The sequence below is a fragment of the Arachis ipaensis genome, chromosome B9 (genome assembly GCF_059453495.1).
Source record: "Arachis ipaensis isolate K30076 ecotype BB chromosome B9, ASM5945349v1, whole genome shotgun sequence".
In the NCBI taxonomy this organism is placed as follows: domain Eukaryota; kingdom Viridiplantae; phylum Streptophyta; class Magnoliopsida; order Fabales; family Fabaceae; genus Arachis; species Arachis ipaensis.
In genome coordinates this window covers 142,283,011-142,296,645 of record NC_142444.1, presented here as the reverse complement: position 1 = coordinate 142,296,645, position 13,635 = coordinate 142,283,011, and the positions used below count along the sequence as shown (strand labels likewise).

Here is a 13,635-nt window from a genome sequence, read left to right as displayed (position 1 = left end):
AGTTGAATGCCCAAACTGGCACAAAAGCTGGCGTTCAGCTTCAAGAAGGACCTCTACACGTGCAACACTCAAAGCTCAGCCCAAGCACACACCAAGTGGGCCCCGAAAGTGGATTTATGCATCAATTACTTACTTCTGTAAACCCTAGTAGCTAGTTTATTATAAATAGGACCTTTTACTATTGTATTAGGTATCCTGGATTGTATTTTGATCCTGTGATCTCGTTTTGGGGGCTAGCCATCTCGGCCATGCCTGGACCTTTCACTTATGTATTTTTAACGGTAGAGTTTCTGCACTCCATATATTAAGGTGTAGAGCTCTGCTGTTCCTCAAAGATTAATGCAAAGTACTACTGTTTTCTATTCAATTCATCTTATTTCGCTTCTAAGATATTCATTCGCTCTTCAACCTGAATGTGATGAACGTGACAATCATCATCATTCCCTATGAACGCATGCCTGACAACCACTTCCGTTCTACCTTCGACTGAATGAGTATCTCTTAGATCTCTTAATTAGAATCTTTGTGGTATAAGCTAGAATGATGGCGGCATTCAAGAGAATCCGGAAAGTCTAAACCTTGTCTGTGGTATTCCGAGTAGGATTCAATGATTGAATGACTGTGACGAGCTTCAAACTCGCAATTGCCGGGCGTAGTGACAGACGCAAAAGGATAGTAAATCCTATTCCAGCATGATCGAGAACCGACAGATGAATAGCCGTGCCGTGACAGGGTGCATTGACCATTTTCACTGAGAGGATATGATGAAACCATTGACAAGGGTGATGCCTCCAGACAATTAGCCATGCCGTGACAGGGCATTTGGATCATTTTCCCGAGAGAAGACCGAAAGTAGCCATTGACAATGGTGATGCATTACATAAAGCCAGCCATGGAAAGGAGTAAGACTGATTGGATGAAGATAGCAGGAAAGCAGAGGTTCATAGGAACGAAAGCATCTCTATTCGCTTGTCTGAAATTCTCACCAATGATTTATATAAGTATCTCTATCCCTATTTTATTAATTATTTTCGAAAACCACATTACTATTTTATATCCGCCTAACTGAGATTTACAAGGTGACCATAGCTTGCTTCATACCAACAATCTCTGTGGGATTCGACCCTTACTCACGTAAGGTATTACTTGGACGACCCAGTGCACTTGCTGGTTAGTTGTGCGAAGTTGTGAACCATGGTATTGGCATCATGTTTTTGGCGCCATTACCAGGGAAAGAAAGAGCGATGAATTTTACATAATTAAAGTGTAATCACAATTTCTGCGCACCAAGTTTTTGGCGCCGTTGCCGGGGATTGTTTGAGTTTGGACAACTAACGGTTCATCCTGTTGCTCAGATTAGGTAATTTTCTTTTTGTTTTGTTTTCAAAAATTTTTCTTTTGTTTTCGAAAAAAAAATAATAAAAATAATGTTTTCAAAAATAAATTATTCTATGGCTTCAAAATTTTTAAGAATGAATTCTAGTGTTTCATGAAGCATGTGAAGCCTGGCTGGCTGTAAAGCCATGTCTAAATTCATTTGGACTGAGGCTTCCAACCATCAGCTGTTATACGACTGTAGGGTATGTCAGGCATGTCATGTCTGAATTACATGCTGAAGCTTGGCTGGCCATTGGCCATGTCTAGTGTTTTGGACCGGAGCTTTCATTGAAAGCTTGGCTGGCTAGTGAGCCATGTCTAATTCCTGGACTGAAGCTTTAGACTAAGAATGCAAGATTCCTGGAATTCATATTAAAAATTTTGGAATCCTTATTTTCCTTTTTCAATTAATTTTCGAAAAATCCAAAAAAAAAAAATTAGAAAATCATAAAAATCAAAAATATTTTTTGTGTTTCTTGTTTGAGTCTTGAGTCATATCATAAGTTTGGTGTCACTTGCATATGCATCTTGCATTTTTCGAAAATATCATGCATTCATAGTGTTCTTCATGATCTTCAAGTTGTTCTTGGTAAGTCTTCTTGTTTGATCTTGATGTTTTCATGTTTTGTGTCTTTTCTTGTTTTACATGTGTATTTTTCGTTTCTTAGAGTCTAAACATGAAAGATTTCTAAGTTTGGTGTCTTACATGTTTTCTTTGCATAAAAAATTTTTCAAAAATATGTTCTTGGTGTTCATCTTGACATTCATAGTGTTCTTGGTGTTCATCTTGACATTCATAGCATTCTTGCATGCATTCATTGTTTTGATCTAAAAATTTCATGCATTGCATCTTTTTAGTGTTTTTCTCTTGCATCATAAAAATTCAAAAAATAAAAAAAAATATCTTTCCCTTTTTCTCTCATCAAATTCGAAAATTTGAGTTGACTTTTTCAAAAATTTTTAAAATCAAGTTGTTTCTTATGAGTCAAATCAACTTTTCAATTTGAAAATCTCATCTTTTTCAAAATCTTTTTCAAAAATCAAATCTTTTTCAAAATTCTTAGTTATTTTCGAAAATTTCAAAAATTTTTCAAAAATCTTTTTCTTATTTTTATCACAAATTTTCGAAAATAACATAAACAATTAATGTTTTGATTCAAAAATTTCAAGTTTGTTACTTGCTTGTTAAGAAAGATTCAAACTTTAAGTTCTAGAATCATATCTTGTGAGTTCTTGTGAATCAAGTCATTAATTGTGATTTCAAAAAAATTCAAATCTTTTTCAAAAACTAATTTCTATCATATCTTTTCAAAAATATCTTATTATCTTATCTTTTTCAAAATATGATTTCAAAATATCTTTTCTAACTTCCTAACTTCTCACCTTTTCAAAATTTGTTTCAACTAACTAACTAACTTTTTTTGTTTGTTTCTTATCTTTTTCAAAACTACCTAACTAACTCTCTCTCTCTAATTTTCGAAAATATCTTCCCCCTTTTTCAAAAATTTCTTTTTTATTATTTTATTTTTTATTTTTATTTTCGAAATTTCCCCTCTCTCATATTATTCTATTTATTTATTCATTTACTAACATCTCTCCCTCACCCACCAAAAATCCGAACCCTCTCTCTCTCTTTCTGAGTTCAGATTTTTCTCTTCTTCTTTTCTTCTACTAACAATAAGGAACCTCTTTACTGTGACATAGAGGATTCCTCTTCTTTTCTTTTTCTCTCCTCTTTTTTATGAGCAGGGACAGAGAAAAAGGCATTCTTGTTGAAGCTGATCCAGAACCTGAAAGGACTCTGAAGAGGAAATTAAGAGAAGCTAAATTACAACAATCCAGAGACAACTTGATTGAAAATTTTGAACAAGTAAAGGAGATGGCAGCCGAACCCAACAACAATGCAAGGAGAATGCTTGGTAACTTTACTGCACCTAATTCCAATTTACATGGAAGAAGCATCTCCATTCCTGCCATTGGAGCAAATAACTTTGAGCTGAAACCTCAATTAATTTCTCTGATGCAGCAAAACTGCAAGTTTCATGGACTTCCATCTGAAGATCCTTTTCAGTTCTTAACTGAATTCTTGTAGATATGTGATACTGTTAAGACTAATGGAGTAGATCCTGAAGTCTACAGGCTCATGCTTTTCCCATTTGCTGTAAGAGACAGGGCTAGAATATGGTTGGATTCTCAACCCAAGGATAGCCTGAACTCTTAGGATAAGCTGGTCAAGGCTTTCTTAGCCAAGTTCTTTCCTCCTCAAAAGCTGAGCAAGCTTAGAGTGGATGTTCAAACCTTCAGACAGAAAGAAGGTGAATCCCTCTATGAAGCTTGGGAGAGATACAAAGGACTGACCAAAAAGTATCCTTCTGACATGCTTTCAGAATGGACCATCCTGGATATATTCTATGATGGTTTATCTGAGTTATCAAAGATGTCATTGGATACTTCTGCAGGTGGATCCATTCACCTAAAGAAAACGCCTGCAGAAGCTCAAGAACTCATTGACATGGTTGCAAATAACCAGTTCATGTACACTTATGAAAGGAATCTTGTGAATAATGGGACGCCTATGAAGAAGGGAGTTCTTGAGGTTGATACTCTGAATGCCATATTGGCTCAGAACAAAATATTGACTCAGCAAGTCAATATGATTTCTCAGAGTCTGAATGGAATGCAAACTGCATCCAACAGTACTCAAGAGGCTTCTTATGAAGAAGAAGCTTATGATCCTGAGAACCCTGCAATAGCAGAGGTGAATTACTTAGGTGAACCTTATGGAAACACCTATAACTCATCATGGAGAAATCATCCAAATTTCTCATGGAAGGATCAAAAGCCTTAACAAGGCTTTAATAATGGTGGAAGAAACAGACCTTTTCCATCATCCACTCAGCAACAGACAGAGAACTCTGAACAAAACACTTCTAATTTAACAAACTTAGTCTCTGATCTATCTAAGGCCACTGTAAGCTTCATGAATGAAACAAGATCTTCCATTAGAAATCTGGAATCACAAGTGGGCCAGCTGAGTAAAAGGATCACTGAAATCCCTCCTAGTACTCTCCCAAGCAATACAGAAGAGAATCCAAAAGGAGAATGCAAGGCCATTGACATAAGCACCATGGCCGAACCCAAAGAAGGAGAGGAGGACATGAATCCCAAGGAGGATGACCTCCTGGGACGTCCAGTGATCAATAAGGAGCTTCCCTCTGAGGAACCAAAGGACTCTAAGGCTCATCTAGAGACCATAGAGATTCCATTGAACCTCCTTATGCCCTTCATGAGCTCTAATGAGTATTCCTCTTCTGAAGAGAATGAGGATGTTATTGAAGAGCAAACATCCAAGTTTCTTGGTGCAATCATGAAGCTGAATGCCAAATTATTTGGCATTGATACTTGGGAAGTTGAACCTCCCTTGTTCATCAATGAACTAAGTGATCTGGATCAACTGACATTGCCTCAGAAAAGACAGGATCCTGGAAAGTTCATAATACCTTGTACCATAGGCACCATGATCTTTAAGGCCCTGTGTGACCTTGGTTCAGGAATAAACCTCATGCCCCTCTCTGTAATAGAGAAACTGGGAATCTATGGGGTGTAAGCTGCTAAAATCTCATTAGAGATGTCAGACAATTCAAGAAAACAGGCATATGGACAAGTAGAGGACGTATTTGTAAAGGTTGAAGGCCTTTACATCCCTGCTGATTTCATAGTCCTGGATACTGGAAAGGAAGAGGATGAATCCATCATCCTAGGAAGACCTTTCCTGGCCACAGCAAGAGCTGTGATTGATGTTGATAGAGGTGAACTAGTCCTTCAATGGAATGAGGACTCCCTTGTGTTTAAAACTCAAGGATCTCTCTCTGCAACCATGGAGAGGAAGCATGAAAAGCTTCTCTCAAAGCAGAGTCAACCCAAGCCCCCACAGTCAAACTCTAAGTTTGGTGTTGGGAGGCCACAACCAAACTCTAAGTTTGGTGTTGAACTCCCATATCCAAACTTTAAGTTTGGTGTTGGAGAGTTTCAACAATACTCTGAACATCTGTGAGGCTCCATGAGTGCCCACTGTCAAGCTATTGACATTAAAGAAGTGCTTGTTGGGAGGCAACCCAATTTCTATTTATCTAACTATATTTTTCTTGGTTATATGTCTTTATAGGTTCATGATCATGTGGAGTCACAAAATAAATATAAAAATTGAAAACAGAATCAAAAACAGCAGAAGAAAAATCACACCCTGGAGGAAGCATCTGCCTGGCGTTCAACGCCAGAACAGAGCATGGTTCTGGCGCTGAACGCCCAAAATGGGCAGCATCCTGGCGGTGAACGCCCAGAACAAGCATGGTTCTGGCGTTCAACGCCAGAAATGGCAACAAATGGAAGTTGAACACCCAAAATGGGCACCAACCTGGCGCTGAACGCCCAGAGTTGTGTGCAAGGGCATTTTACATGCCTAAATTGGTGCAGGGATGTAAATGCCTTGACACCTCAGGATCTGTGGACCCCACAGGATCATCTCAGGATCTGTGGACCCCACAGGATCCCCACCTACCTCATCATCTCTCTTTTCATTCATGATCATCCCTTCTGTTTTCCATTTACCACTCACATCCATACACACACTACCTTCAAAATTCAACATCTCTCTCCCACCCAATCCCACCCATATGGCCGAATACACACACCCATCCATCTCCTCCATATCTTCTTCTTCTTCTTCTATTCTTTCTTCTTTTGCTCGAGGGCGAGCAACATTCTAAGTTTGGTGTGGTAAAAGCATAGCTTTTTTGTTTTTTCCATAACCATTGATGGCACCTAAAGCCAGAGAAACCTCTAGAAAGAGAAAAGGGAAGACAAAAGCTTTCATCAAGGGTCTATAGCTCAGTGGTAGAACATTTAACTGCAAATCAAGAGATCCCTGAGATACCTCAGGGGATACATTTTCTCCCACACAATTATTGGAAGCAACTAAGGGTGGAACATCAAGAGCACTCCATCATGCTCCATAAAATAAGAAAAGATCAAAAAGCAATGAGGGAGGAGCAACAAAGACAAGGAAGAGACATAGAAGAGCTCAAGGACATCATTGGTTCCTCAAGAAGGAAACGCCACCATCACTAAGGTGGATTCATTCCTTGTTCTTATTTCTTCTGTTTTTCGTTTTCTATGTTGTGTGCTTATCTATGTTTGTGTCTTCATTACATGATCATTAGTAGTTAGTAACTGTGTCTTAAAGTTATAAATGTCCTATGAATCCATCACCTCTCTTAAATAAAAACTGTTTTAATTCAAAAGAACAAGAAGTACATGAGTTTTGAATTTATCCTTGAACTTAGTTTAATTATATTGATGTGGTGACAATGCTTCTTGTTTTCTGAATGAATGCTTGAACAGTGCATATGTCTTTTGAAGTTGTTGTTTAAGAATGTTAAATATGTTGGCTCTTGAAAGAATGATGACTACGAGACATGTTATTTGATAATCTGAAAAATCATAAAAATGATTCTTGAAGCAAGAAAAAGCAGCAAAGAACAAAGCTTGCAGAAAAAAAATAAAATAAAAATAGGCGAAAAAAAAATAGAAAGAAAAAAAAAAGAAAAAAAAAAGAAAAAGCAAGCAGAAAAAGCCAATAACCCTTAAAACCAAAAGGCAAGGGTAATAAAAAGGATCCCAAGGCTTTGAGCATCAGTGGATAGGAGGGCCTAAAGGAATAAAATCCTGGTCTAAGCGGCTAAACCAAGCTGTCCCTAACCATGTGCTTGTGGCGTGTAGGTGTCAAGTGAAAACTTGAGACTGAGCGGTTAAAGTCAAGGTCCAAAGCAAAAAAAGAGTGTGCTTAAGAATCCTGGACACCTCTAATTGGGGATTTTAGCAAAGCTGAGTCACAATCTGAAAAGGTTCACCCAATTATGTGTCTGTGGCATTTATGTATCCGGTGGTAATACTGGAAAACAAAGTGCTTAGGGCCACGGCCAAGACTCATAAAATAGCTGTGTTCAAGAATCATCATACTGAACTAGGAAAGTCAATAACACTATCTGAACTCTGAGTTCCTATAGATGCCAATCATTCTGAACCTCAACGGATAGAGTGAGATGCCAAAACTATTCAAGAGGCAAAAAGCTATAAGTCCCGCTCATATGATTGAAGCTATGTTTCATTGATAGTTTGGAATTTATAGTATATTTTCTTCTTTATATCCTTATTGATTTTCAGTTGCTTGGGGACAAGCAACAATTTAAGTTTGGTGTTGTGATGAGCGGATAATTTATACGCTTTTTGACATTGTTTTTAGTATGTTTTTAGTAGGATCTAGTTACTTTTAGGGATGTTTTCATTAGTTTTTATGTTAAATTCACATTTCTGGACTTTACTATGAGTTTGTGTGTTTTTCTGTGATTTCAGGTATTTTCTGGCTGAAATTGAGGGACTTGAGCAGAAATCAGATTCAGAGGTTGAAGAAGGACTGCTAATGCTGTTGGATTCTGACCTCCCTGCACTCAAAGTGGATTTTCTGGAGCTACAGAACTTAAAATTGCGCGCTTTTAATTGCGTTGGAAAGTAGACATCCAGGGCTTTCCAGAAATATATAATAGTCCATACTTTGGCCAAGAATAGACGACGTAAACTGGCGTTCAACGCCAGCTTCCTACCCAAACCTGGCGTCCAGCGCTAGAAAAGGAGCCAAAACCAGAGTTGAACGCCCAAACTGGCACAAAAGTTGGCGTTCAACTTCAAGAAGGACCTCTACACGTGCAACACTCAAAGCTCAGCCCAAGCACACACCAAGTGGGCCCCGGAAGTGGATTTATGCATCAATTACTTACTTTTGTAAACCCTAGTAGCTAGTTTATTATAAATAGGACCTTTTACTATTGTATTAGGTATCCTGGATTGTATTTTGATCCTGTGATCTCGTTTTGGGGGCTGGCCATCTCGGCCATGCCTGGACCTTTCACTTATGTATTTTTAACGGTAGAGTTTCTGCACTCCATAGATTAAGGTGTAGAGCTCTGCTGTTCCTCAAAGATTAATGCAAAGTACTACTGTTTTCTATTCAATTCATCTTATTTCGCTTCTAAGATATTCATTCGCTCTTCAACCTGAATGTGATGAACGTGACAATCATCATCATTCCCTATGAACGCGTGCCTGACAACCACTTCCGTTCTACCTTCGACTGAATGAGTATCTCTTAGATCTCTTAATTAGAATCTTCGTGGTATAAGCTAGAATGATGGCGGCATTCAAGAGAATCCAGAAAGTCTAAACCTTGTCTGTGGTATTCTGATTAGGATTCAATGATTGAATGACTGTGACGAGCTTCAAACTTGCGATTGCCGGGCGTAGTGACAGACGCAAAAGGATAGTAAATCCTATTCCAGCATGATCGAGAACCGACAGATGAATAGCCGTGCCGTGACAAGGTGCGTTGACCATTTTCACTGAGAGGATATGATGAAATCATTGACAAGGGTGATGCCTCCAGACTATTAGCCGTGCCGTGACAGGGCATTTGGATCATTTTCCCGAGAGAAGACCGAAAGTAGCCATTGACAATGGTGATGCATTACATAAAGCCAGCCATGGAAAGGAGTAAGACTGATTGGATGAAGATAACAGGAAAGCAGAGGTTCAGAGGAATGAAAGCATCTCTATTCGCTTGTCTGAAATTCTCACCAATGATTTACATAAGTATCTCTATCCCTATTTTATTAATTATTTTCGAAAACCACATTACTATTTTATATCCGCCTAACTGAGATTTACAAGGTGACCATAGCTTGCTTCATACCAACAATCTCTATGGGATTCGACCCTTACTCACGTAAGGTATTACTTGGACGACCCAGTGCACTTGCTGGTTAGTTGTGCGAAGTTGTGAACCATGGTATTGGCATCATGTTTTTGGTGCCATTACCAGGGAAAGAAAGAGCGATGAATTTTACATAATTAAAGTGTAATCACAATTTCTGCGCACCAATTGTCGGCTTGAAGCAAGCTATGGTCACCTTGTAAATCTCAGTCAGGCAGTATAGAGATAGAGATACTTATGTAATTCATTGGTGAGAATTTCAGATAAGCGTATAGAAATGCTTTCGTTCCTCCTCAACCTCTACTTTCCTGCTGTCTTCATCCAATCATTCCTACTCCCTTCCATGGCAAGCTTATGCAGGGCATCACCGTTGTCAATGGCTACATCCCGCCCTCTCAGTGAAAATGGTCCAAAATGCGCTGTCACCGCACGACTATTCATCTGTCGGTTCTCGATTATACTGGAATAGGATTCAGTCATTCTTTTGTGTCTGTCACTACGCCCAACACTTGCGAGTTTGAAGCTCGTCACAGCCATCCCTTCCCGGATCCTACTCGGAATACCACAGACAAGGTTTAGACTTTCTGGATCTCAAGAATGGCCGCCAATAATTCTAGCCTATACCACGAAGACTCTGATCTCATGGAATGGAAGGCTCGGTTGTCAGGCGAGGCAACCATGCGTCATGAACCAGAAGGCAAAGAGATATGCACTTAAGCGATTGCAAGTAGAACGGAGGTGGTTGTCAGGCATGCGTTCATGGGTGAGAATGATGATGAGTGTCACGGATCATCACCTTCCTTAAGTTGAAGAACAAGTGTATATCTTAGATAAGAAATAGGCTTGAGTTGAATAGAAAAATAATAGTACTTTGCATTAATTCATGAGAAACAGCAGAGCTCCACACCTTAATCTATGGTGTGTAGAAACTCTACCGTTGAAAATACATAAGTGATAGTGGTCCAGGCATGGCCGAATGGCCAGCCCCCATAAAGGTCTAAGATAGCATATAACTGATCAAAGATGATCCGAAGATGTAAATACAATAATAAAAAGTCCTATTTATACTAAACTAGTTACTAGGGTTTACATAAATGAGTAAATGATGCAGAAATCCACTTCCGGGGCCCACTTGGTGTGTGCTTGGGCTGAGCATTGAGCTTTACACGTGTAGAGGCTTCTCTTGGAGTTGAACGCCAGTTTGTAACCTATTTCTGGCGTTTAACTCCACTTTGCAACCTGTTTCTGGCGTTTAACTCCAGAATAGGGCAGGAAGCTGGCGTTGAACGCCAGTTTACATCGTCTAAACTCGGGCAAAGTATGGACTATTATATATTGCTGGAAAGCCCTGGATGTCTACTTTTCTAACGCAATTAAGAGCGCACCCTTTGGACTTCTATAGCTCCAGAAAATCCATTTTGAGTGTAGGGAGGTCAGAATCCAACAGCATCTGCAGTCCTTCTTCAACCTCTGAATCTGATTTTTGCTCAAGTCCCTCAATTTCAGCCAGAAAATACCTGAAATCACAGAAAAATACACAAACTCATAGTAAAGTCCAGAAATGTGATTTTTATTTAAAAACTAATAAAAATATATTAAAAACTAACTAAATCATACTGAAAACTATGTAAAAACAATGCCAAAAAGCGTATAAATTATCCGCTCATCAGTATATCAATAAATTATAATTTATATATTAAAAATATTAAAAAAATAAATTTAATACATTGTCTATCTATCAATTATAATTTTTTTATTTATGTCCTACATCAAAATTATATATAAAAAATGACTATAAAATTTTAAACAATTAAGAACATTAATATATATATAAAATTATATATTACTATTTTATATGTATATATATATATTAAATTATTAATACGCATATCCTATATGCATTTTATCTATACTTTTAATATTATATATATAATCAAGGCAGATCACGAGCTAATGAGCTGAGCTTATCCAAGCTCAAGCTCGGCTTACCAGCTCACGAGTTCAGCTTATCGAGCTATTAATGAGTCGAGCTCGAGCTAGCTCATGAGCTGGCTTGACTCACTTCCAGCCCTAATTGTTGTTCTGTCTTCGAACACCCTACACAGAAATTTGTTTCAAGATAATACAACTCATTACTAATTCTAAAAGTATAACACAAATTAAATCCACAGCGACCAGCTTTGTATAAAAAAACATGCTTTACCCATATTTACAATGAGTTTCTGCAAGTACGGTGAGTTGAATCTTCGTAAGAAGTTTGATGCGATATGCCTCACACAGAAAGGATGAAATGCCCTCGGAGGACTCCACGAATCGTTACATCTAGCCATCGCTGCGCTAATAGAGTCGTGCCAATCAGAAATAATACCTACACCATCCCTCCTGACGACATTCCTCCGTAGATTATTTTGGAAAAAATACCATACATCGGCAGTCTTTCCTTCAACAATGGCAAAAGCAAGTGGCACAATATTTTTGTTTCCATCTTGAGACACAACAACCAATAGAGCTCCTTTGTATTTACCATACAGATGTGTGCCATCAACCTGCACGAATGGTTTACAGTGTCGGATTTCTCTAATGCATGGATGGAACTCCAAAATACTCGATGCATTATTTTGATGCCTTCCTCCACTTCAGATCCATGATATGCTGGTGTAGTATCTTGCTGAACCATGGATCCTGGGTTCTGAGCACACATTGCCATACACCATGCAGGAAAAGACTCATAAGAAACTTTCCAACTACCAAACATTTTTGCAATTGACTTTTGTTTTGCCAACCAAGCTTTGCGATAACTTATAGTATAGTTGAACTTCGATTGAACATCTGCAATGACGAGTCGGGCCTTCAAGGATGGGTCGACTTCAACTAGAGGCCTGATAGCATCCGCAATTGTGTCTGAATCCAATTTTGAATGGTCTTGAGAAATCATTCCCATAGTACACATATGACTTTCATTGTATCGCCTAATTTTCCAACAACACTTTCGTTGAATCAAACTAGCCTGAATTAGCCAATCAGAACCTCTACCATACTGCAGGTACTTTGCATAAAACGTCAGAGGCTCAGACTCGTAGACCCTGTAATCGACCCCTTTAGAAAGGGTATACCTCCTAATTGCCATGACCATATCCTCCCTAGAACCAAATTCCATTCCAACAGCAAACTCACCATCTTGCACAAAGGGAATGCCTACAAATAAGGAATAACAATTTCAAAGTTCTATAAAACTACATCTCATAGCGTTTAACATCTTAACTCAAAATAAAATTAAAATATCACTGGTCTATAGGTAGTTTGTTTCATGAAGTTACCATATCAAGCAAAATAATGAAACTTATTTATTTTTTATTTTCGGTGCAAAATAACCTTACTATCAACTACTGTGGCAACATGCAAAATCTTGAAATAATCTGCCTTCTTTAAAAACAAAATTAAAATTTTACCAACATTCTTTACAAAATGATAAAGTCACATACTTGGATTTGCAAACTCAGCAAATTCTGGTGCGTGCATAGCGTCGAGGTCCAAAGCACGCATGAAAAATGGCACATCGAATGAATATCGGCTTGCGATCGTGTTTATTGAACCATGAACTTCCCTTTCAGGATGACTCTTGTTCCCTCCGTCGTTTCCTCCCAACATGTCATTGTTGGCTAAGAACTCTTCTTCACTATCACTATTGTTTTCTTTCCAGTCTATGTTGTCTTCTCCACTTAGCAACGATTCATCTGCTTCGTGGGTATTACCCAATTGCTCGAACTCAACATACAACTTCAGGATTGGCACATGAGCTTGATTCTGTCTATAAATCATTAACATTTCAAGCATAGTGGCTTCATCAATCGCATTCATCGATTGAAATTGTATCACACTACCGAAAAAAATACCGGTTGCTTGTATAAAATATTACTAATTTTTTTTGAAATATTTCTATGCATGTGTTGGCATAATCTATTTTTTCACTCTTCAAATGACAACGTGCAAGAAATAGTAAAAAAAAAATAGATTTCTACAAATAAATTTTACATCCTCAGTTGTATATGGTATAACTTCACCATCAAAATATACAAGTAAACTTACATTAGCTTCCATTAATCTTACAACAAAAACTAAAAAGAACTGTTACACACAGCAAACATTTTGAAAAAAGGGGTAGAAATGAAAATTTTGTTAAAAGTCGAATGAAAGTGAGTCTGAATATGAAGAGAAGAGTGAAAGTGAATTCATTTGCAAACCTTGTTAACTCTTTTCACTACAAGAAAGTTTTAGAATAGCAACCGATTTTAGTGACCGAAAAAATTGGTTGCTAATAGTGACTGATTTAGCAACTGATATAGGATTTCAAGGACCAAAAAAATTTTGGTCACTAAATTACAATCAGTGACCGATTTTAGTAACCAAAGAAATTGGTCACTAATAGCGACAGATAA

General features: G+C 37.9%; 1 protein-coding gene and 1 non-coding gene across 2 annotated transcripts; both read right to left on the bottom strand.

The window, feature by feature from the left end:
• Window positions 1–3,652: 3,652 nt before the first annotated feature.
• On the bottom strand, window positions 3,653–3,760 carry LOC148546610 (small nucleolar RNA R71). Its single transcript, XR_015900420.1, has one exon. It is a non-coding gene; the product is annotated as a small nucleolar RNA R71 (small nucleolar RNA).
• Window positions 3,761–11,269: 7,509 nt separating this feature from the next.
• LOC107615969 (uncharacterized) lies at window positions 11,270–13,057 on the bottom strand. Its single transcript, XM_016317980.1, has 4 exons — window positions 12,682–13,057; window positions 11,805–12,394; window positions 11,413–11,745; window positions 11,270–11,296 (listed from the first exon to the last, which is right to left on the bottom strand). The coding sequence occupies exons 1-4, from the start codon at window positions 13,055–13,057 to the stop codon at window positions 11,270–11,272; spliced, it is 1,326 nt and encodes a 441-aa protein (XP_016173466.1).
• Window positions 13,058–13,635: the final 578 nt, after the last annotated feature.

Excerpts from the sequence above, each read along its gene's own strand:
- LOC107615969 (XM_016317980.1), bottom strand. The coding sequence starts at position 13,057 with ATGAATGCGATTGATGAAGCCACTATGCTTGAAATGTTAATGATTTAT. Across the intron at positions 12,395-12,681 it reads TGCTGAGTTTGCAAATCCAA|GCATTCCCTTTGTGCAAGAT; the intron begins GTATGTGACTTT and ends CCTTATTTGTAG. Across the intron at positions 11,297-11,412 it reads CGTACTTGCAGAAACTCATT|GGTGTTCGAAGACAGAACAA; the intron begins GTAAATATGGGT and ends ATTTCTGTGTAG.